At 44.0% G+C, this 26101-nt stretch overlaps 1 protein-coding gene across 9 annotated transcripts in view; it reads right to left on the reverse strand.

Annotated features, from left to right (window-relative positions):
- SDK1 (sidekick cell adhesion molecule 1) overlaps nt 1-26101 on the reverse strand; it is an 829158-nt gene that overhangs the window by 139549 nt on the left and 663508 nt on the right. For all 9 annotated transcript variants that reach the window (XM_082362848.1, XM_082362846.1, XM_082362847.1 and 6 more), the window contains 3 exons: nt 11772-11887; nt 9757-9949; nt 2571-2669 (listed from right to left, as the gene is read on the reverse strand). In XM_082362848.1, coding sequence (XP_082218974.1) covers nt 2571-2669; nt 9757-9949; nt 11772-11887 — 408 coding nt within the window. The remainder of the gene's footprint in view (nt 1-2570; nt 2670-9756; nt 9950-11771; nt 11888-26101) is intronic.

A 26101-nucleotide genomic window follows, 5' to 3' on the forward strand; every position in this document is an offset into this window, starting at 1 on the left:
CTGAGCTAGGAAGCCATTTTCTTCCAAGGGGCGCAGCCTCCCGCTAAGCATTCGGTGCCTCTGGGTTTGCTTTCCCTCTCGCTAGTCTGTTTTTCCTCCCTTTGCGCACCTTAAGGTGACATCCTGCCGCCTGCAACCTCCCTCCTCCGCCCCTGCACCCACCTGGTTTAATGCCTTCCGTTCCTGGCCACAGGAGGGCTTCTTCATTACATACTCAGCACTGCAATCCTCTACCAAGAAGACCTCAGAACGTGCAGCAGATTGGGGTTTTGAGGTCCAGTTTCAATAGTGACTTTTCCCCATTCCTGGGCTTAACATTATTTAAAGTGGGTATTTCAAAACATCAGCTTCTTGAGGGCAGAACTAGATTCGTAAATTTACTTTATTTAACAGTGAGGGTTAGAGGCGGCATCAGTTCTCAGGTACCATCTGGACCCGAGGACTCCACGCTGTGAGGGGGTCTGGTCGAGTCCAGGTGAGTAGAGGGCACCCAGCAGGTAAGTAGTGGGCGGGGCTGACGCCGGGAGGTTTTCTGAGTAACGGGAGAGAAAGGGGGCGTTTAGTGTAGGAACATGGTCCCCCGGGGCGCTGCAGGGAGACAGTGGGGCCGGCCCTCCGCCTGTGTCTGTGGGACTCCGCAACCCTCCAGCTTGAGCGCGTCACAATTCCGGATCAGAGCGCACCGCGCTCCTTTGGATGCACCCTGTCTTTGCAAAGCTGAGTTTCTGGTGGTTGCTGTGATAAGGACACAGGAACAATGTGAAAACCGACGCGGAACAGGAGATTCAGGAGGCAGATCCGCTCTGATTCCAAGTTGGAGAGCTGGGCAGTACCTGGGGGCGCACACGTCCCCTCATGAACTAACTGGTTATTTGAGAAGGAAATGCAAATATTCTTTTCTTTCAATTAATGTGTCTTCTCTTTTCAAACGGCTATTAAGGTGCTAGGATAGAAATACTCACTAAGTTGTTCGCACCTGACCACCTGGTAAGCAGAATGGTCAGGTGTGTCTCTGGCCGGCGGCACGGCGAGGAATCCAGCGAGTCACGGAGAGCAAGGCCCCGAGACAGGGACGCCCTGGGCTGGGGTAAGGAGCGCGGGTCGGACCCGCGTCCGGGGGCTGATGATGTGGAGGAGAGGACGCGGCGTCCCTGCCCTGGCTTGGCCACCTGCTGGCCGCGTGACCCTGGGACATGAGCGCCCAAGGTCTCAGACGGGGTCATGAGACACACCTTGTCTGGCTGTTCGGAAACTAAACAAGAGCCGGCACGCGGGGGGTGCTGCCACCCAGGACACAGGGCGGGAGGAAGGGGACCCTGACCCTGCGGCCAGGCTGGGGACAGCCGATCGCTCCTGGTCCACGCGGCTCACTCCTGGACAGTCTTCTTGACCGCGGAGCTGGCGCGAGCACGCTTCCTGGGCCACGGGGCTCACGAGGGACCCCAGGGGCTTCGGTGGTCGGCTGGACCACCTGGCCACTCGCTGAGGGGCGGCACAGCTCCGGCTCCCGCGGGCTCACCGGCGGACGGACGTGAGGTGCCCAGAGAGGGCTGCCAGAGCAGGGGGCCCGCGCCGTGAGAACGCTTCGCGGCCGGCGGGACGTTCCAAGTGCCGTCTGCTGAAGGGAAAGGGCCGCCCGGGGCAGACCACGCCAGGCAGCGCCGGGGTCGCCCGCAGCCCCGTGAGGGTGTCTCGATGCCCGTGTGTGGGGAGGGGGAGGGGTCTGCGAGGGGAGCCCTGAACCCGCTGGGACGCGGTCCTCCCCAGCTTCCCCTGAGGCCGAAGCCCGTGCGGATTTTATCAAGTCTGCAATTTTCTTCCCCAAACTAAGATTTAAATTCAGCTTTAACCTGAAAGGTTTTTCAGAAACCTCTTCTACAACAAAAAATCATGAAAAGCCCTACAAAGGTGAACTGTTCCCCAGAGACCCCGCCGCAGGAGAGGAGAGGCGGCCGGCGCCCAGCGCCGCGCCCCTGGCTCCCGGGCGCTGCTCACCCCGAGGTCCCCCGAGGGTCCCGAGGGGGCCGGCGGCCTGGCACTGGCATCGGGGGCAGGCGACAGGTGTGGCCTGGCCACTCACAGGCTGGGGCACCAGGGCCGCCGCGCGGCGGTGGCGGCAGCGTTTCCCGCACATGCAGGCGCCCAGGACACAGCTGCCAAGGAAAGGTCACCCCACCCGCCTGAGCCTCAGTCTCCTCAGCTGTGAAACGGTCGTAATCTCAGCAGTCGCCTCACCGAGTTGCCGTGAGAACTAAGGGAGAGAAAGGCCCACGAGAGGCGCACCAGAAACACGGATTCCGGCTGATCGGAGGCGCCAGAGGCTTGTTCAGATAAGGCGAGGAGACCAAACCTCCAAACTCCGAGGCTGCAGCCCAGCAGGGGAAGGGGCTCTCGGTGGCACCGCCTGGGGGTGGGGGACAAGCGAGCCCTCTGCCCTCGGCCCTGCGGCCAGTCACCCTGCAGGGGCCGCAGGCACCCGTGCGCTGCCAGCCGCGGTGTTTGGGGCTGGGTCCATCGCTCTGTGTTGGGGCAAACGTGTTCCTCCTCTACCTGAAGACGGAGACCCTTACCTGTAACGATGCCGTTTTTCTCCAGGGGCTCCTGCCAGCTGACCTTGAGAGACGTGTCCAGGATCTCTGTGAAACTCAGGTGTCCCACAGGTCCCGGTTCTAGCAATTAAACACAAAGACACCTGTTAGCACGATAGCCCAATACTCTCTGGTCAGATTTGTGTGGAACGTTCTCACTGTGGAAGGGGGCAGGGAGCTGGGCCAGAGCCCGCGGGAAGTGTCAGAGAAAACCCAGAAGGGACAGGGAGTCCGAGGTGTTGAAGGTGACCCGGCTACGGTCACATATATTATCTCACTCGGCCTCATGCCGGCCTCGCCAAGAACTGCAGAGACCGGCGGCAGGAGAGGTAGACACAATCCCTTCTCTGTCTTTCCCCTGATCTGATGTAATTGGAACAACCAGGTGGCTGGATCCCGAAAGCAACCGCGTGCACCGGCGTCCCCAGAGGCCTCTGCAGCTGTGTCCCGGCCACACCTGGCTACAGGGCGATGCCTGCCGACCTGATCCAGAATTCCAGGCCGCACCCTTACTCTCCCCAGGGGCCCCAGGGGCAGGGTGGGCGCGAGAAATTTCCAGCAAAACGGCATGTTTCCCTGGAGTTTCCCTGACCGTAGCCCCTCCTAGTGCAGGAGGGCAGAGTGGCGGAGCTGCGATTTAACGCTGGGCTCAGCGGGGTTCAAGCCTGGCCCCTCTGCTTGCTGGCCGTGCGTTACTTAAGCTCTCTAAGCCTTAGTTTGCTCATCTGTGAAATAGGGCAAATAAAAATAACTCATTCTGCAAGGTAATCGTGAGAAGAAATGGAATAAAACACGGAAGCGCCTAGCGTGTCCTGGCACCACAGAAATGCTGATCGACGTTGGCTGCTATTGTTACTAGTTGTACGTTATCGTACCATCAGAATATAAAGCCATTTCTAAGATGAGCTTGCTGTCACTTTGAAGAGCACCGGAGAGAACAGGGCTGAGAGGCCAAAACAGGAGTTCAACAGATCCAAGATCACGGATTCTCAGAGCCGGAGGGACATTACGAATCTGCTCGGACCCCTCCCCGACTTTGCGGCCGTGAAATTCAACGCCAGGCCCAGGGCAGCGAAGCAACTGCCCGAGGATGCAGAGTCACCAAGCCCAGAGCTGGGCCTCGCACGGGGGCCTCCTGCTTGCTCTGGAGGGACCGCAGGGCTGTCCGGGGGCTCAACAGTTGTGGCACACGGGCTTAGTTGCTCCGCGGCATGTGGGATCTTCCCGGGCCAGGGCTCGAACCCGTGTCCCCCGCATCGGCAGGTGGATTCTTAACCACCGTGCCACCGGGGAAGCCCACATTTCACTCTTTGAGTGTGGAACATGGTAAAATAGAATGGCTGTCAAGACCATCTCATCCTCCCCCAATTTTGAGTTTCCAGAAAGACATTCTGATGGATTTTTGAAATGACTTGTTCTTTTTTCAACCGATAGAGCAGCAAAGAAAGCTTTTTGTTCCTTTTCTATTCTCAGTGTTTCTGCTTCCTGGATTCCTTCCCAAATATCCTTGTCCTCTAGCTCTGCTGGAACCAGCTGGCAATGTCTAGGCTTAAATTTATATTCTGTTTCCTCTCTACTGTGCCTCCTGCCTCCCACACCCTGGCCCCAAGTTCTTATTTCATCAGCGCTTTGGAGGAGGAGGCCAGCTGGACGTGGAGCCAACCTGGCGCCATCCGCGCTGTCACTACAGAGCGATGGGGGCCCTTTCTCCAGCACCCAGAGTCCCATGTCCTCTTTTAAGGGCCGCCCCCCCAGAGCTGACAGCAGCCCTACCTCCCCCGTTTCAGTGAGATCGTCCCTATTTACAAGGATGCTCTATCCTTCTAAGTAGGATGAACAGGCTCCCTGCCTATCAAAACAATGGTGGCTCAGTTAGAAAATTCTAAAAAGATGACATCACTGCCATTGTTCTCAATTCCCAAGCCATTCCTGTTTCTCTTTTCCTTACTAATGGTGGGCCTGGCTGCCTTTAAGGTTCTGTTTCCTGGCTGCACAGCATTATGGGATGTTTCCCCATAGTTTGTGTCTGTCTGTTTAACTGGCAACAACAGGGCTTTTCTAGAAAAGAATTCAGCCAGGAGTCTTCTCTCATTTATCTGAAGAAGTTCTCTGCTTTTGCCACTTTTTATTTTTAACAAATGTCCTCTGGAAAATAAAACCTGATATCCAGTTGGACCTGGCTGTGGTTGGAGCTGAGATGCGGTCCTGGCCTCGTCTTTCAATAATGAAAGAGAGGAAAACGTCCAAATGATGAAGAGCCATGAGGGGTGTTTGACAGCCGCTCCTAGAATTCACTACCACCTTCCTTAGTTATGGGGGCTCTCCCTTCCCACCCTGCTTGCAAACGTAAAGCTGTTAGGCTGTGTTTTCCTACACAGGAGTGGAGCACGGACCCTCCAAGCAAGCAGAGCTTCCCTTCTTCTTCCAGAGGCCCCTCTGCTTGCCACCCCCTGCACTGTCCCCGGACCAGCCTCCCCTCACACGACGGTGCCAGAGGCCAGTGAGTCTCCCGTTTCTCTTACGCCCGCCTGATTCCCAAAGCGACTGCATCCACTTAGGTGGATGGCACTGATTTCAGATATTTCCATCTGTGGTTAGATCACGTGCTCAATTATATTCCCTCAATTATTTTCCTCGGAAAATAAGGTCACGATCGCTAATTGCTAGGACTCCCAAATCTATGTCTTCAGACTCTCTGCTGCCCATTGGCCACACCTGCCTCCATGTGAGTGTGATCCGACTAAACCCAGCGTCCTAACCCTGGACCTGTTTCCCACCTTTCAGTCACGGGCATCACCATCTGCCCTGTCACCTACGCCGAAGTATGTGGAGTGATCCTGGAGAACCCCTTCTTCCCACCCCCTAAGTCTAACCAGCCCCCAGTTCTCTGTGACATGCCTCTAGCGTCTCCCCTACTGCTGGCTCCACCGCTGGTGTAGAGGTGCACATAATTATTTGCCTTCTTCCCAGATTGCATCACCTTTATCTCTAGCCCATCATCACAAAACCTCCAGACAGAGCTGTTGAAACACTCAAGTCATAGCCCTAAGGGAAATCCCTCTGTGGTTCCCCAATGCCTAGACTATCTCTGTCCAAACATCTTAACTTAGCAGTTAAGACCCTTCTGGGTCGGCTCCCAACTTGTTCTCTAGGGTCATCCCCCCCCCACCACAGGCTACACTGAAGCTGAGCTAAATACCCCATACCCTCTCACACTCTCTTCTACTCTCTTTGCCTTTACGGGTTCTATTTCTTCTCAACCATTCTCGGCATCAAAAGCTCATCCATCAGGGCTGACCTCAGTTCTCAGCTCCTCCACAAGACTGACCTGACCCTCCCAGGTATTTTCTGTCACTCCTCACTGGGCTGCCACAGCCACTACTAACGACCTCCTTCCTCAGCGGCACTGACCTCAGTCCTGTCCACGTCAGATCTGATTAGGCTGGGAGCTCTAAAGGCAGAGGCTGTGCTTACTCATCTCTGCTCCCCCTTCAACACGCAGCTGGCTACCTCTCACATAATAGGAATTCTACAAACCTCGGAATGGAAGTACACATACATGTTTGTATGTCGGATAGATGGATGAATGAATCCCCTGTAATTATGACAGGCCCAGTACACACAGAACTTGACGAGGTAGCCTTAATATTTTTTTTTAAAAAGAGAAGGCTACAATCTGACCAATTGTCTCCTTTAATCCTAAAATCTGATGAGGGCTATATAAAGTGTATAATTATAAGGCAGATTCCAAAGCAGAATACACATTATATTTTCAAGAACTCATGAAACCTTAACTGAGATTGATCATATTCTGGGCCATAAAACAAACCTCAATAAATTTAAAAGAAGTGAAATTATGCAAAGTGTGTTCTTTGACTGTAATGGAGCCAAGCTAGAAGTCAATGGCAGAAAGACAACAGGAAAATCTCCAACACATGGAAATTAAATGGCACACTTCTAAATAATCCATGGGTCAAAGAGGAAGTCTCAAAGGAAATAAAAATATATAGAGCTCAGTGAAGATGAAACAGAACATATCAAAATATGTGGGATGCAGCTAGAGCAGTGTGAAGAGGAACATTTATAACACTAAGTGCTTACATCAGAAATGAGGACAGACCTCAAATCAATGATCTAAGTGCTTACCCCAAGAAATTAAAAACAGAAAAGCAAAATAAACCCAAATCAAGCAGAAGGAAGGAAATAATAAGAGCAGAAATCCATGAAATTGAAAATAAGAAAACGATAGAGAAAAATTAATGAAACAAGATAGCGGTTCTTCAAAAAAATCAATAAAATTGATAAATTTCTAGGAAGAATGACCAAAAACCTCCACAAAAAAACAGAAGAAAGAATGAAATAGAGAATATGACTACATATTTTGCAGCCACTAGAAAAACAATAAGGAAGTACTACCAACAACTTTACACTCAGAAATTCAACAACTTAGTGGATTGATTCCTTGAAAATCACAAACTACCAAAATGAAATAGATGACTGAACAGTACTAGAACCATTAAAGAAACTGAATTTATAATTTAAAAAGTCTCAAAAACGAACTCTCCAGGAACAGAGGATTTCACTGAAAAATTCTACCAAACATTTAAAGAAGAATTAATACCAATTTTACACATCCTCTTCCAGAAAACAGAAGAGTACGAACTTATTTTATGAGGCCAGTATTATGCTGATACCAAAACCAGACAAAGACGATAAATACAGTAAAGTAAAATTTCAGACCAATATCTCTCATGAACTTAGATGTAAAACATCTTCCATAAGGTATTAGCAAACTGAATCCCACAACATGGACAATAATTATATACCATGACCAAGTGGGATTTATTCCAAGCATGCAAGCTTTGTTCAACATTTGAAAATCAATCCACTTTATCAATTAACAAACTAAACAGAAAAATGATACGGTCATATCAATTGATGCTGTAAAAGCAATTGAAAAAATTCAACATTTATTCATGACAAAAACTCTCAGCAAGTTAATATCAGAGGGAAATTACCTAAACTTGATAAAGAACAGCTATAAGAAATATCATACTTAACAGTGGAAGACCAAATGTTTTCTCTCTAAGATCAAGAACAAGGCAAGAATGTCTGCTCTCACCACCCTTATTCAACATAGTACTAGAAATTCTAGCCATTGCAACATGGCAAGAAAAAGAAATAAAGGACATATAGATTAGACAGGAAGAAAGGGTAGGACATGGATATGCCTATAAAAGAAGAATCTTTGTGGTATTGGAACCATGCAGTATCTTGATTGTGGTGGTAGATACACAAATCTATACATGTCGTAAGTTGCATAGAACTAAACACACATACACGCATGCATGTGCGCACGTGCGCGCGCACACACGAGAACAAATAAAACTGCAGAGATCTAAATTGGATTGATGGGTTGCATCAATGTAAATATCCTGGTTGTGATGTACTATACTTTCGCAAGTGTTACCATTGAGGGAAACTGGGCAAAGTGTACATGGGATCTTCGTATTATTTCTTACAAGTTCATGTGAATCTATAACTATCTCAATAAAATTTCAGTTAAACAAAAAGCAGGTAGCAGATCAAAGTCAGAGTATGGGAAGAACATCAGGGATCAGTTAATAGTGGCAGAGTTACTTTTTATCTTTTTAATGGAAGGAATATCAGTGGTCTCAGAGGGTCAAGAAATCCATTTCTATTCTTCCTGTGTCACTACTTTGACACAGACCTTGAGTCAATTCAAGGTGGTTACAGCAGAGTAGTGGAGTGAAAGCCAGGTGGCTATAGGTTATGGGGAGCGGGAGAGGTTAGGAGTCAGAGTAATTGTTTATACTGAGAGCTGGGTGACTCAGTGGGCAGCACGGTCAGGGAGTTGGCACTTCTGGGTGAGGGAGACCTGAGCATATTTGTGGGCTGAGGAAAGGTCAGAGTCTTCATCCTCTGAGAGAGGAGGGAAGAGGACCAAGAGTGAGAACATAGGGAAACTCAGACGGAAGTGGGAAAGCGAGGAAGCTCATCCTGCACGGCCTTGACCTCTGTAAATGTCATCTGCTGGGAGGACAGTGAAGCTGGGTCTCAGGGGGCAGGGCAGAGCGGAGCAGTGGATGACAGCACCGAGCAGAGGTAAGTACAGAAGGTCGGACCACAGCCAGAGCCCAGCTGAGATGGGAGAGGAGGAAGCTGGAGGAGAGACAAGTGGCAGCCCTTTTCGACTTATTTAAGTTTTAATTCTCCTTATAAAAGAGTACATACTCATTGTTGCAAAGAGAATATGCAGAGAAATAAGAAGAAAATAGTAAAAGATACCCATAATCATGTCACATGGAGATAACAACTGTCGGAATTGTGATATATTTCCTTCAAGGTCTTTCCTCAGCTAATATGGTCTTATACAAGTGTATCTGTATCAAATTTGTAACTCATATAGTTTTGTATACTGTTTTTTTTTCCCACGTAACATTAGATCAAGACCATTTCCTCGCAAAACTTCTTTTTAATAACTACAAAATATTTAGTATATTGTCATTCCATAGTTTTTCAATTATCCCCCTTTGGAACATTTGAATGTTTTTCATTTTTTTTCCAATTACTAATAATTGTAATTAACCTCACTGCATATAAATCTTTGTGCACATCTGTGATCATTTTCTCAGAAAATGTTTTCCAGAAGCACCAGTTGGCCTAGGAGCAGAGAAGCAGCTGATCTGAATTGACCAGCTGGAGACAATGGAAAGTCCAGGGTCTTAGAGAGGCGCAGGTGAGATTCCCCTGGGGAAGGTCAGGGAAGACATGGGCTGGGAGGCTTTAAAGGGAGATTCAAGAAGAAGGTAAGGGGATTAGAAGTTGAAATCTGAGTGAAGAGAAGTCTAGCAAGACAAGACCAAAGGCTGACTGTACAGCTGGGACTGGACTGTCCCTCTTGTCCTCACAGCTCCTTCCTCTAGCCAGGCTTCCTTCCATACTCCACAGACCACCTCTAACAAACATTATTACTACTTTCAATGACTTATCTCTCCAGGGCGAGCAGACTGTGAACACACTGAGAACATGGAGTTTCCTAGTGACCCACCTTTGCTCTTGCCCTGTGCTGGATACGACAGTGGCCCAAACCTCTTTGACAACTGACCAAAGGCTATTGATAAGACACCTGGAAAGGAGTACTCACTGTCTTCATGTGTCCGTATGAGCTGAGGCATGCTTGGAGGCCCGTCCCCCGGCGTGGTGAAACACAGAACTGATGTGAAGTAAGCAGTAAACTTCTTCAAGTTCGTTATGTACCCATGGTGGACTCCATGGAAATCTGGAGCAATGGTGACGACAGTGACGGCCTCGGGGACATCGGCTGGCCACGCCAGAAGCTGGGATGGAACAGGGTGAAAACGAGATCCTTGTAATTGCATGTCTTCACCCTCAAGTCTGCACCAGAATTTTATTTCACAATTAAAATGTCTTCAAAGAAAGCGAAGTTGTAATTAAGAAGCCCCATACATCCTACATCTTATAATCTCACTGAAAAATATTGAGTTTAAAAGATATCTCATAGATTATTGAGTACAAATATGTATATTTATATATATATTTTATACATGTGTATATAAATAAAATATCTACTCTAACTCATGTTGGGAAAATGCACCTCCTCAAACCTTCACCTTCTGTTCACTTAAACATGTTACAGAACATATTTACTTTTTAACATTTAGAAATAATTATGACATTACTGTTATTCAACTGCATCAGTACAATCGAACATCAATACAAATATTTTTCTAGTTAGGCACCTATGCTGATTCAAAAAGAAGCCCCTGGTTCAATGGGAACAATGTTAATTATTTATAATTTATATGACACCAGTTTTCTAAAAAGGATTTTAGGAGACTGATTATAACATTAAAGAAATATAGTATATATACACATTCCAAGGGAAGTTGTTTTAATGTTTTGGCAACATTATGTATGAGTGTGACTTTTAATTCGTCTGACACCAAACATTTCTAGGGTTAATTAGGTCTGAAAATTGACACTCTGCACGACAAGGAGCATATTTATATCGATTAGGCTGACAACCAAGCCATTGAATGAACACTCCAGTCTTGCCAATAAGACCTGACAGGAGAGTCAAGAAGGCAGAATCAACTTCGTTGATCAATATGATTTCTTTTCTAAGAAGCTTCTGACTGTAGATACCTCTGGGGGGGAAAAAAAAGGCAGGACAAATTTCTAGCTACGTCTGCCTTTCTAGAGAAAAACAAGTGTTTTAGTAAGTTGAATCCAAATGGAAAAAAAAAATTAACTGTGTGTCTGAGGAAATAACACTCTGTGAATCTGAAATGACCAAGTTTTCAAGCAAACTCTCTATAAAGATATTCCCTGAGTTCACCTGCTGTCACAGAAGATTTGCGAACATACTGCAGGTAACATTCAAGTGGTCTCCCAGTCCAGCCAGGAGATGCTGATCTAAAAGGAAAGGTAACTGTACTTTTGGAAACTGCATCCAGGTACATCTCTGAAGGTAACATATTCTGGTACTCAGACAAAGGGCAGATAGGAGTCTGTCCTTGTCTCTAATTCAGTCCGGATAGGTGCCCCGAGTCAGCTGGTCCCAATTCTACAAACAGAACTTTCCCTAAAGTAGCGAGAGGGGGACCTACTTATCCTTACTTGGTAGAAACATCACTCATTTGCACCCAGTGCGCTTTGAGAGGATGCCCTTCCAGGAAGAAGTGGTTTGTACACGTGCTGATTCCAATCAACAGGGATAAGTCTCCCACTGGTCATTTTAAAATGGACGGCTTTTCTCATAACATTGCTCAGTTCTATATGAACCATCCTCTTTTTTCTTTCTTTTTGGTTTTTGGCCACACTGCCCGGCTTGCGGGATCTTAGTTCCCCCACCAGGGACTGAACCTGCACCCTCGGCAGTGAAAGTGCAGAGTCCTAACCACTGCACTGCCAGGGAATTCCCGTGCACCATCCTCTTGATAACCGATAATTTGAGTTTCTGAACCAGTATAGCTGATGAAAAGACCTTGGATACAAGGTGACCCCAGCAGGTCGACACGCTCTGTAACCGGATGCCGTGGGTTCCTGATGAAATGAGGGGCGGGCAGCCCCCTCACTCATCACAAGACCGTGACACACCACGACAGCCGCCCGGAGGCTGTGGCCCAAGGCGCCTACCTTATAGCCCTGGTTGATGCCATTGATGAACTGCTGGGGTGGAGGGTTCCACAGGAGCTGGACGGTCGTGGAGTTCACGGCTTCCGCCTGCACGTTCTGCGGGGGCGAGGTCGGCACTGCTCCAGGGCAGCCGAGTGAGACAGCAGGACACGCGGGGCAGGGGGAGGAGAAGAGACTCTTAGCTGCTGCTCACGATTCACCGGCGATCGCAGCACTGAGAACGGGGAGGGTGATGGACCTTTGGGGAAGCTAATCGTGACGTTACAAAGAAGAAGAACTGGGCGACTTCTCATTTTCTGCTGGGGAATTCTTTAAGGCACACGCAGAAAAGTGGACCGGATCACCTTAGCCCCACGGGTGAGCCTTTCCTAGGGATCCCAGGACGGATAGCAAACAAAAGCCTTCTCTGATTTTTTTTTCAGTTACCCGATATTTGAGATCAAGGCAAGGTTTCATCCAGAAATCTGCCTTCCCTGTTATATATCACATTGTTTCAAGCCCAATTATCCTTCACATGAAAAAAAAAATCCCTTTTCATAGGTATTGTTATTTATTCATTTGTAGGCTAAATTTCTCTTTGTCTGCCATAGAAATTACCATTTAAAAAATTTCCACTTTCCACTTCTTTTATTGAACAGCTACTGAACCCAATTATATACCTGCCCAGTCTTCAAGGAAGTCATATTCTAGGGGAGGCACTCATAGAATTGAAATAGGCAAGTGACTCTAGAAAACACACAGGGCAGAGCCTCTGCCCTAGGAAAGCATGGTAGGCCTCACATCAGAAGACACTTGCACTAGGTCTGGGATAGAACTTTGAGGAGGGAAAGGCCTTGAGAAAGGCATTCGCACCTGAGAAAATGGAGTGAGCAAAGGCGTGGTATTGTGAAAAACCTGGTGAACGGTGAGAAAACAGTGAGCATGGCTGGACGTGGGGTCCAGGGGGTGAGGGGGCGGAGGAAGTAGACAGGTCACTGTGGGGATGGCCTCACATGCCAAACACAGTGGGCAACAGTGTATACGGTAGGCAGTGGGGAATCAAAAGCCTTGGAAAACAGCAGTGACGTGACATGGGCAGCTTTTTAGGACGATAACCTCAGTGGCCTCTGGAGAGGGCACTAGTCCACTGGCTGTGCCATACAACGTTTTGCAGGATGCAAAGGAAGGTCCTGGTTCTTTAGGAGCTTGTTCCAAAAGAAAAACACTGAATCCCAAAGGATCCTTTGGCTTAAGGTACAGAAACAAAGACAAGAGTCTCTTAGCACAAAACACGTGAGGACAGAGCACGGTCCTGTTAAAAATTACTACACCTTTCATTACGCTCTTCTTCAGAAGCTCATCTCATTAGGCAGAGGTGAAAAACATAGAATTCATCCAAGCCCCTTCAGTCACGCTCCAAGCCACCTGTCTTTTCCCATCTGCTCTGGCTGTGCTATCTCTGGGTCCCTCCCTCAGTAAGTCACCAAGAAGACTGTTCCACTTCTCACTCAGCACCCATCCAACATTTGTGGACTAAAAATGGCCACGGGGATTGCTTTGCCTAGGCTGTAGAAAGTTGGAAAGAACATCGCAGCCATTAAGCATGAGAAAAAGCTGAACAAACGATAGAGTCCTAACTTTTCTTGAGCCCGTAAGGAAGCTGAGGTCACAGGGCAACGAAGTGTCTGAAATATAAGAAAAGATGGACCTCCCCAAGGAGTAGGAATGTGAACATGGGCTCGCTTGTGACAGAGCATGAGAGAAAGAGCAATGGACACCACACAATTGGGAAAATTCAGCTGAAATTCTTAATGAATTGTTAAAGGCTGAATGTAGGCTAGCAAGGGAGTATAGAAAGTCTGTGCTGCAGATACACAAAAAGGTACAATGCATGTAAGACACAAAAACAAGAATAACAGCCTTTCTCATCAGAAACTATGTGAGCCAGAAGGTAATGGGGTGATATCTTTAAAGTACTGATAGAAAAATCTATCACCCTGGAATTCTATATTCTGCGAAAATATCTTCTAAATATGAAAGCAAAATAAAGACATTTTCAGAAAGACAAAAACTGAGAGAATTCATTACTGGCAGACCTGCATGCACTATGACAAATGTTAAAGGAATATGATATCAGACACCAAAACTTTAGATCTATGCAAAGAATTGATGACTTCTGGAAATGGTTAACATGAAGTAAATATAATGTATTTTTTTCTTATTTTGGCTCACTCTCAAAAAATAGTAGCAATTTATTGTGGGCTTATAACATAGGTAAGAATAAAATGACTGACCACAATAGCACAAAAGGTGGGAAGAAGGGATTGAAAGTATACTGTTACAAGGTCCCTACATTATACACACAGTGGATTTCAAGACATTGTAATTAATGAATGATATATATTTTAAACTCCAGAGTAATCACTAAACAGATTTGAAAAAGAGATATAAATAAGGCAAGAGTAGGAAAAATAATGTAATTGTAAAAATATCTAATGAATCAGAAAGCAGGCAGGCAAAAGGAAGAGAAAAGGAAAAAAATAAGAGCGAGAACAAATAGAAAACAATTAACAAGATGGCAGGTTTTAATCCCATCCTATCAACAGTTACATCAAATATATAATGTAATATATTATCAATATATTTTATTGTCTATACCAATAAAAGAGAGATTATCAGTTGGATGAAGAGCAAGACCCAACTACACGGTGTTTAAAACAACCCCACTTTGAATATGAGGACACAAATAGCTTAAAAGTAAGAGAATGGAAAAAAAATACATGAAACACTAATTAAAATGAACCTGGAGTGGTTATATTAATATCAGTCAAAGTAAATACCCGACCAAGGAATAAAACCAATGATAAAGAGGGATATTATATAATGATGACGTGATCTATTCACCAAGAAGACTCAGCAATTCTAAATGTGGATGCAACAGAGCTTCAAAATACGAAAGGCAAAACTGAAAAAACTGAACGTAAAAACTAGACAAATCTATTAGTATAGTTGGTGACTTCAACACTCCTTTATTTAAAAAAAAAAAAAAAAGGTAGACAAAGAATATCAGTAAGGATCTACAAGACTAGAACCACATCATCAAGTAACTTGACCTACATAATATTTCTTTCAAAATCTACCCAGTAACAACATAAAACACATTCTTTTCAAGCACACATGGAACTTAACGGAGACGGACATATTTGAAATATACATGTCATATAAAACAAACTTAAACAAGTTAAAAATAACTGAAATCACAAAAAGTATGTTTTATGACCCAACAGAATTAAACTTGAAAGTAACGATAGAAAGATACGTGGAAAATCCCTAAAAACTTCAAAATTAAGGAGCACATTTCAAAATAACCCATGAGTTAAAGAGGAAATCACATGGAAAGTTAGAAAGCATTTTCAGTTTAATGAAAGTGAAAAACACAACATATCAAAATTTGGGGATGTAGAAGTGTTAGAGGGGAATTTATAGCATTTAGATGTTTATATTAGAATCTAAACTTCTACTTTAAGAATCTATGAGAGTAAATTAAACCTATGGAAAGAAACAGTAAAGAAAAAGAGCAGAAATCAATGAAATAAAAATAAACAATAATTGAGAAAATCAATGAATGCAAAAGCTGGTTCTTTTAAGTATCAATAAACTCTTAGCCAGACTGATCAAGAATAGACAGAAATCACAAATTACCAACATCACCAATATCAGGAGACACCTCTATAAACCCTACTGAGAGTAAAAGAATAAAGGAACATTTTGAGTATCTTTATGCTCATTAATTCAACAACTTAGACGAAATGAACAAATTCTTTAAAAGAAACACACTTCCAATCTACTCAAGAAGAAATAGATGACCTGAATAGTCAAACAGCTATCAAATATTTGAATACAAAATTAAACCCTTCCAACAAAAAAACCTCTAAGCACATAAGGTTCACTGGCTAATTCTACCAAGCATTTGAAGAAGAATGAAATAAAAGACATTCTAAAGCATTATCCTGACACCAAAATAAGAAACAGATGTTGAAAAAAAAAAAAAAGAAAACTACAGGCCAAATATCCCTGAGAACACAGGTACAAAAATCCTTAATAAAATATTAGAAAGTCAAATTCAGCAATATGTAAAAATCACAATTTATCCTAATCAAGTGGGGTTTATCTTATAAACATAAGGCTGGCTCAGTATTTGAGTATCAATCAGGGTAATTCAACATTATCAATAGAATTTAAAAAATATCATCATCTTAATAGATTTAGAAAAAGAATTTGACAAAATTCAACCTCCAATAGTGATTAAAAAAAACCTCTCAAAGTAGGAATTCAAAGGAACTTACTAAACTTGCTAAGGGGCATCTGTAAAACACCTATAACCAACAACTTATTTAAGATGAAAAACTGAATGCTTTCCCCTAAGATCAGCAACAAAGCAAAGGTGTCTTTCTTACCATTCCTATTCTGGAAGGGCAAGCTGGTGCAGTAATCCAAGAAAAAGAAATAAAAGGCATACAGATAGAAAAGGAAAACAAAACAAAACAAAACAAAAAAACTCTCTCTATTCATGGACAATATGATCATCCATGTAGAAAATTCCTCAGTCTACCAACTATATACTCCTAGAACTGAAATTAGCAAGATTATAGGATACAAGATCAAAACACAGAAGTCAATTATATTTTGAAACATGAGCAATGGACAACTAGAAATTGAAATTAAAAATTCAGTACTGGGGCTTCCCTGGTGGTGCAGTTGTTAAGAATCTGCCCGCCAATGCAGGGGACACGGGTTCGAGCCCTGGTCCGGGAAGATCCCACATGCTGCGGAGCAACTAAGCCCTAAAAACTTGCGCGTCACAACTACTGAGCCTGCGCTCTAGAGCCCGCGAGCCACAACTACTGAGCCCACGTGCTGCAGCTACTGAAACCCGCGTGCCTAGAGCCCATGCTCTGCAACAAGAGAAGCCACCACAATGAAAAGCCCGCACATCACAGTGAAGAGTAGCCCCTGCTCGCCGCAACTAGAGAAAGCCCACGAGCAGCAACGAAGACCCAACGCAGCCAAAAATAAATAAATAAAATAAAATAAAATAAAATAAATTCAGTACCATTTATATGGCAGTTAAAACATGAAATAGATATAAATTTAACAAACTGTATGCAAGATCTGTATGCTGAAAACTGATGAAAGAAATCAAAGTCCCAAGTAAATGAAGAGTCGTATATTAATGGATTGGAAGACAACATAACAAAGATGTCAATTCTCCCCCAATTGATCTACAGGTTGAATGTAATCCCAATCAAAATTGCAGCTAGCATTTTTTAGAAATTGAAAAGTTGACTTTAAAATTTATATGGAAAAACAAAGAAATTAGAATAGCAAAATCAATTTCAAAAAAGAAGAACAAAATTGGACAACCTTTACTACATGATATCAAAACTAACTATAAATCTATAGTAATTAAAACAAAGTGTTACTGGAGAAAGGAGGAACACATCGATCAATAAAACAGAGTTCAGAAATTATTCACATACATATCAGTTGGTTTTTGACAAAAGCACAAAGGCCAACTGTGGAAAAAGATAGTTTTTTCAACAAATGGTGCTGGAACAAACTGGACATTCATATGCCAAAAAAACTCACAAAAACCAATCTGGATCCGTACCTTACACCGTATATGAGAACTAACTCAAAATGGATATGGATCACATGCTTAAATGTAAATCTATAATTATAAAAAATAATAGTTAGTTAATCTAAATAATAGTTAATCTAGGAAAAAATAGTTGTGATGTTGGGTTAGGCAAAGATTTCTGGATATGACAGCAAGGGTACAACCCACGAAAGAAGAAAACTGATAAATCTGACTTCATCAAAATAGTAAACTTCTGATCTATGAAAGACACCTGTTGAGAAAATGAAAGGAGAGGTCTCAGATTGGGAGAAAATACTCGTAAGACACATATCCAATAAAGGACTTTTATTCAGAATATACACAAAAAACTTTCAAAACTCAATAATAAGAAAACCAAAAACTCAAAAAATTGTCAAAAATAATTAAATAGTTACTTCAACAAAGAAAATATAACGATAGAAATAAGCACATGAAAAGGCCCTCAATCGACATCACCGGCCACCAGGGAAATTAAATCGTGATGTGATACCACTATATACCTACTAGAAGAGTTAAAATAAAACAATGACCAGATTTTAGTGAAGATGCAAAGCAACTGAAACTCTCATACTTTTAATGGGAATGCAGAATGGTAATAGTTACTTGGAGAACAGTTTGGTAGTTTCTTACGGAGTTAAACATGCTCTAGCCATACAATCCAGCAATCCTGCTCCTAAGTATTTATGCAACAGAAGTGAAAACTTAAGTTCACGTAAAAATCCGTATGCCATGTTTATAGCAGTTTTAGTAATAACCGCCCTAAACTGGAAACATCCCAAAGCCCTTCAGCTGGTGGAGAGGAAAACGAACTATGGTCCGTCCACGGGATGGAACACTGTTCAGCAGTGAGCGGGAAGGAGCGCCTCACTCTCACCAACAACGTAGGTGGGCCTCGAATGCATTACACTAGGGAAAGGGGCCCGACTCAAAGGGCTACATGCCGGGTGTTCCCATGTTTATGATATTCTGTAAAAGGAAAAGCTAAAGGAGGGAAAACACGCATGGCTGCCACGGGCTAAGGGTAGGGGCAGAGCTGTACCCTCGAGGTAGAATTCTACTGTATGTCAGTTATACCGCAATAAATCTGACTTTAAAAATGCTGCAGATTCTTTGATGCTTTTTCTCATCTAGAGGTGGTGTCTGTGTTTGGACCCCCTGAATCACAGGCTCTGTGACTATTTTGACTGAGAGAATACAACCCAGGCCTTAATGAACTAGAAGCTTCTACTCCTTATCTCTAGAACGGTCCTTTCTGGGAGCCCCGAGAGGCCATGGCGGGAGTCTGGCGACCCTGCAGCCACCATGCTGGAGAGGCTGTGTGCAGGGGCCCAGGTGGACAGTCCCAGGGTGCCCGGCCTCACAGCCTTCCCTGCTAAGGCACCAACACGTGAGTGAACCCATCTCCCCTCCCCCGACACCCAACCGCCAGCCCAGCCCATCTGCCAACTGACCGGACACAAGGCACTGCCCCTCCGGGCTCGAATTCCCAGCCCACCCAACCACGAGATATGATGCGACGGCGCTGCCTTCAGCCTCTAAGTTTATTCTACAGCAATGGGTAACCGGGACAATCTCCCCCGGAAGAAAGAAGGAAAAGGGGAGGGAAAGGGGAGGAAGGAGAAAAAGAGGGAAAGGGAAGGGGAAGGAAAAATATCAAGAGTCGTTGGGAAAGGACTGAAAAGAGCCGTAACTTTTCCTCTTAGAACCCACGCTCTCATTCTTTGCAGGCTTAGTTCTGGGATTTCATTTCCAATCAGTGACTCTGAAATTCCATACAACTTTCCAGTCAAATGTTGTTATATTCTCTAAACTAAGACCATACGGATCAAACACTTTAATAAAATGGCATTTTGCATAAACTAAATGAGCAATAATCTCCTGCTGTTCTTGGCTTTGCTTTGCTTTGGTGTCACGTATCAGCCATGCTGAGAGGCACTCACTGGCCTGGTTCTTCTGGCCCTTCACCCTAAAGTCAGTGCCCCTCACCCCACCCCAGGACCCAGGACCCAGGCCTCCAGCCCTCCAGCCCTGGCTGACCCGGTTAAGAAGGCAATTCCCCCGTCCTTCTCATTACCCAAGATGGCACACAACCATGAGACTCGAGAACCACTCTGCCTGTGCCATCCTCGCATCAAATCTCCCAGGGTCTGGCCCTTTTGCACACACTCTCCACCCCAAAGTCACAGGATAGAGGTTCTGAAGCCTCAGATTCCTTTCTCTTACCCATCCTGGGTTTTACTCCAAAAATCGCCAATTTTTCTCAGCCCTCTTCTCTCTCAGATCCTTCAGCTTCTCTTTTTCCTAATTACTGTCATCAAAAGTGACTCACAGATTTGCGGACAACAGGATTAAAAATTCCCTCAAGTGAGAAGAAGACCTACAGCCCATAAATCCTCTCGACAGTGCTTCAAACAAACGCGTCACTATGGCTGAAAGGTCTTAATTAGCGACGGTTACGTAACCCTGCCCTTCTGGGAAAGGCCGGGCTTAGGCTCTGAGCTGCCACCGGTCTGCAGAAAGGTGGAGGCCCATGTGTCCAGAGCTGGGTTCCGTCTTCACCAGGATCCCAGCTGGAAGCTGTGCCCTCCTGCTGCTGGGAGTAAGGCCTCCAGGGATGTTTTCTCCCCAGATAATTAGCATTTGAAGTGCCATTCTTTCCAAGCCTCTAACTGCAGGCCTTGAAGAGGCCTGGTAAAGTGACAGGTGTTATGCTTTTCTGTGATTTTCATTGCTCAAAAAAAAATTCATTTTCACCAGATAATTCCCCCAGCATAGATCCCAGTGTGTCCTCGGTCTTAAGTTGGATACAGTGTTAGCTCACTGGATACTGTCTCAATTCTCACAGCCGAGGACAAGGAGCTCTGTGGTGAAGCACCCAGCGCTCGAGGACACCTAACGACCAGGTAATGTGAAAGGAAAACCACAGGAGTGGTTTCAGATACAGGAGTCTTTTTCCTTTTGGAAAACCGTTTGCAACCTAAAAGAAGGGCCATTTCTGGGAGCTGAGAATGGATTTCTTGGAGAGTGGCGAGTAGGGGGCACTGCAGGGTAGAGTGGTCCCGTCAGGGTGCCGCCCACGGGGTGCACCTGGGCTGGGAGGTACTGATGTCTGTCAACTTTTCACAGTAGTAAACCATTGTTTACAGCCACTCAAAAATTTACAACTGTTGAAATTACATTTGAAAACCATACGTGTGCATTACATACATTGCTAACCGAAAAAAGGCAATCCGAAAAGGCTACATACCTTAAGAGTCCAACTATATGACATTCTGAGAAAGGCAAAACTGAAGACAGAAAAAGATCAGTGGTTGTCAGGGGTGGGGAGGGAGGGATGAATAGATGGAACACAGGGGATTTCTAGGGCGAGGAAACGATTCTGTGTGATACTGTAATGGTGGACACATGTCATTCTACATTTGTCCAAGCCCATAGAATGTCCAACACCAAGAGTAAATCCTGAAGCAAACTGTGGATTCTGGGTGATAAACAGGCGTCAGAATAGGTTCATCGGCGATAACAGAGTTACCATCTGGAGGGGAACGCTGACAGTGAGGGACGCTGCGGGAAGGGCAGGGGGAGATGGGCTGACAGTGAGGGACGCTGCGGGAAGGGCAGGGGGAGATGGGCTGACAGTGAGGGACGCTGCGGGAAGGGCAGGGGGAGATGGGCTGACAGTGAGGGACGCTGCGGGAAGGGCAGGGGGAGATGGGAAATCCTGCACCGCTGTTCAAATTCGCTGTGAACCTAAAATTCCTCTAAAGTCTATTTGAAAAGTGAAACTATACATAGACTTGTTCTGTAAACCTCCTGAATCCGTCACTATTTTGCACTTTCTACTATACATAGTATCTGCGGCCAGGGGTGCTGGGAGTGGCTAAGCCACGCCTTCCCTGGTGCCCACTGGTCCAGCTTGTCAAGCTGAGCTTTACTTTAGCTGTAAGTTGCTTCTCATCAGTGAATCGTTGTTGTTGTTGTTCAGTGTGTGTGGGTATTTTTTTCAATTAATTTGGTTAGTATTTTCCCCTAGTCATATATACAGGGCATGTGTGATAATGCTTACGATTATTTTCTGGTATTAAGTGTTCCCCGATAACACATGAATGATTTAAAATCTGTTCTTCTCCCTCATTCCCTTCCTTTCATCTTGGATAGTGATGTAAACTCAGCAAGATCTGATTCTTGATGAAATTTCAAAATGAATCATTTTTTAGAAATTTAAAAACATGTTTAAAAATAACAACCTACAGAAGACATAGAAAATGGACTCGAGGACATGGGGTGGGAGGGTGAAGTGACAGTAGCATCGACATACATACACTACTGAACGTAAAACAGTTAGCTGGTGGGAAGCAGCCGCATAGCACAGGGAGATCGGCTCGGTGCTTTGCGATGACCTAGAGGGGTGGGATAGGGACGGTGGGAGGGAGACGCAAGAGGGAGGGGATATGGGGACATGTGTATGCATATGGCTGATTCGCTTTGTTGTGCAACAGAAACTAACGCAGTATTGTGAAGCAATTATACTCCAATAAAGATCTATTAAAAAACAAAAAAAAAAGGATTCCTTGGTGCTCAACTGTAGAATCTGAAGAAAAGAAAGCAAATATGTGAAAGTACATGGTACTGGTCTTGGCAAGGGTGGCCATCATGGCTTAGTAAGTAATGAAGCAGAGAATGAATGGGTCCATCCGAATTCCAAGCGTCTGCTTCCCACGGAAGAAGAGGAATCAGAGAAGGATGCAAGGGTATGCTTCCCAGGGGGCTTTGGAAGGCAGTGAGGGTCACTGGCCACAGAGGTGACAGCCAGTGATGGAGGAGGAAGGGCAGAGAAAGTGGTGTGGCAGGGAGGTAGGGAACTGTGTGTGTGCATGTGTACACATGTGCATGTGTGTGTGTGTACATGTGTATGTGTGAGGAGAGAGAGGGAAAGAGAATGATTTTTGGCAGTTGCTGATAGTGAAAAAGATCTGATAAAGAGAGAGTCTAAAGAGGATTCTAGGAAGATTTCTGTATGATATACCTTGTCAATCCCATGAGCCACTTTTTCTCACCTTTAAGATTATCCTTTAAGAACTTGGTGTCAGATACACACTACTGTATATAAAACAGATAAACAACAAGGACCTACTATATAGCACAGGGAACTATATTCTATATCTTGTAATAACCCATAATGGAAAAGAGTCTGTAAAAGATTATCTATATATGTGTATATATATGCGTAACTGAATCACTTTGCTATACATCTGAAACTAACACAGCATTGTAAATCAGCTATACTTCAAATTATAAAAAAGGAAACAAAAATAACCTACTTAATTAAATCAACTCACTAGAAAGGACTACAGGGCTGTACAGCTTCAAATAATTTACTTTTTGAAATATTTTGGATAAGAGATTACACAATTTATATATGTCATGAATATTTCAGAATTTTAATCCTTTAATTAAATAAAAAAGGAATGTATCAATATTGCTTACTGCATGCATTCTTTTTGGATTTTCCAACCCAATTTAATTGAAAACTTTCTTAAGAATTTGTTCAACCAAAACTTTTTGAAAAGTTGATTTCTGAAGTTACTACATACATACATACAGTCTACTTTATTGTACTTGATATTTAAATATGTAAATATTTATTAAAATTATTAGGTCAATATTATTAATACTATTTTATATTTATAAAGACATATTTTCGCACCTTAATGAACAACTTTTTGGTTAAAGGAACGTCATCAGGGATACCAAGTCAGAATAGTAGAAACATTTTCTAATCAGGGACTATAATGAGGCTGATCTAGAATGCAGACTTGTGTGTTTCAATAATCTTCCTCTTCAGCCTAAATGTAGTATTTGATGGAGGCAAAGATACCAGGGAAATTATGCCAGCACCTTTCCCCAAAACATCACTCTTACACAAAAATATTAGAACTGGGAAAATTGTCTGCAGGTACAAAGTAAGAAGGACAAGTATTTATGAGTCTGGTTACAACTGTACCAGTCTGAGTACAAGAAGCTAGTTACAAAGTCCTGCATTTAATAGCTAAAGCCAAACTCCTCCTGCAATTGTAGAATCACTCACATTGCCAGGCTGTGTAGAAACTGTCAGCAATGAGTCTGAGACCAATGAAGCACAGGAAACAGGCAAGGTCCCATTTCTGAAGAACACGGTTAGAAGCTGCACGGATGACATGTCAGATGACCTGGAGACACACTCAGTCTGGAAGATTATGAAATCAGAAAAGCTTCCATTGCCAACTGATGGGTACTGATGTTAGTAACTGCACTTGATATGTAGTAGTAGTTTGACTGCCTCAGAAGAAATGCGTACAACATTATGTTTCAAAAACATATGTGTATTAGACTGAGTGCCCTGGAAACAGACTCTGGCCATGAAGAGTTTTCTGTATAAGCTTTATGGGTCCTCCGTAGACACGCTGCCAAGGAAGAGAAGAGGCCAGGGCTGGGCAGAAGGAGAGGCTTCCAGTGATGCCTCATTGATCCCACAGGGAGTTCCAGAGCAGGGATGCCCCTTCGAGTTGTCCTAAACTGAGGCCAGGGGACTGGACTTTTCTGTGCCCACAGCAACCAGCCATTGGTCATAGACTGACCCATGGGAGGGGGTCCCCTTGGGAGGGGCACGTCCCCTTGGCAGTAGCAGTGCCCAGGAGGGCCACAGCTCTGAGCCTCGACAACCAGGTGTTGGCATTGGGGATGGGTGTGTCACCTAGAGGAACTGTTCTGGATGGGGGCACCACAGTGTATCCTATACCAGACAGGCTGCTAAGGATGAAATCGTCAAAGCTAAATAGACACTGGGAATAAATAAGATACTAGAGAACAAATTTATAAGTTCTGTATACCAATGCTGACAGAAAGGTATAAAGACTTGGGTTGGAAGAATTAATATTGCTAAAGTGGCCATGCTACCCAAAGCAATTTACCAATTTAATGTGATCCTTATCAAATTACCCATGACATTTTTCACAGAGCTAGAACAAATAATCCTGAAATTTATATGGAGCCACAAAAGACCCAGAAGTGCCAAAGCAATCCTGAGGAAAAAGAACAAAGCAGGAGGCATAATCCTCCCAGACTTCAGACAATACCACAAAGCTACAGTAATCAAAATAGCATGGTACTGGCACAAAACCAGACATATGGATCAATGGAACAGAATAGACAGCCTAGAAATATACCTACACACCTACGGTCAATTAATTTTCAACAAAGGAGGCAAGAATATACAATGGAGAAAAGCTGGACAGTCTCATGTAAATCAATGAAATTAGAACACTCCCTAACACCATACACAAAATTAAACTCAAAATGGCTTAGAGACCTAAACATAAGACATGACACCATAAAACTCCTAGAAGAGAACATAGGTGAAACATTTGCGCACATAAATTGTAGTAATATTTTCTTTGATTAGTCTCCCAAGTCAAAAGAAATAAAAGCAGAAATAAACAAATGGGACCTAATAAACCCTTAAGCTTTTTTTTTTTTTTTTTTTTTTTGGAGCAGAGTAAGGTTTATTGCAGGGCCACGCAAGGTGCAGGGCTACGCGAGGAGATGGGTGGCTCATGCTCCAAAAAACCCCGAACTCCAAACCCATAAGCTTTTCACAGCAAAGGAAACCATAAACAGAATGAAAAGACAACCTATGGAGAGAAAATATTCACAAATGATGCAGCCAACAAAGGCTTAATTTCCAAAATATACAAACAGCTCATGCAACTCAATATCAAAAAAACACAAACAATCCAATCAAAAAATGGGCAGAAGACCTAAATAGGCATTTCTCCAAAGACGTCCAACAGGCACATGAAAAGATGCTTAACATCACTAATTGTTAGAGAAATGCAAATCAAACTACGATGAGATATCACCTCAAACCATTCAGAATGGCCATGATGAAAGTCTACAAATAATCAATGCTGGAGAGGGTGTGGAGAAAAGGGAACCCTCTACACTGTTGGTGAGAATGTAAATTGGTGCAGCCACTGTGGAAAACAGTCTGGAGATTCCTTAAAAACGTAAAAATAGAATTACCATATGATCTAGCAATCTCATTCCTGGGCATATATCCTGAAAAGAAGAAAATGCTAATTCAAAAAGATACAGGAACCCTGGTGTTCACTGCAGCAGTATTCACAACAGCCAAGACAGAAGCAACCTAAGTGTCCATCGATGGATAAAGAAGATGTGGTACATATACACAACGGAATATTACTCAGCCATAAAAAAGAATGAAATAACGCCACTTGCAGCAACATGGATGGACCTAGAGATTATCGTATTAAGTAAATCAGACAAAGACAAATATCATATGATATTACTCATATGTGGAATCTAAAAAAATAATACAAGTCAACTTCTTTACAAAACAGAAACAGACTCACAGACATAGAAAACAAACTTATGGTTACCAAAGGGGAAAGGTGGGGAAGAGGGATAAATTAGGAGTATGGGATTAACAGAAACACCCCACTATACATAAAATTGATAAACAACAAGGATTTATTGTATAGCACAGGGAACTATATTCAATACAGGTATCCTGTAAGTTTGTCATTTCATACTTCATACACTACAGTTGCCATCACTGGATGCCTGTTTTGCTGGCTTTTAAGCTACTTGGTCAAAAATCCTGCTTCCTTAAAAC

This window comes from Balaenoptera borealis (assembly GCF_965194805.1).
Source record: "Balaenoptera borealis genome assembly, chromosome: 16".
NCBI classification, from domain to species: Eukaryota; Metazoa; Chordata; class Mammalia; order Artiodactyla; family Balaenopteridae; genus Balaenoptera; species Balaenoptera borealis.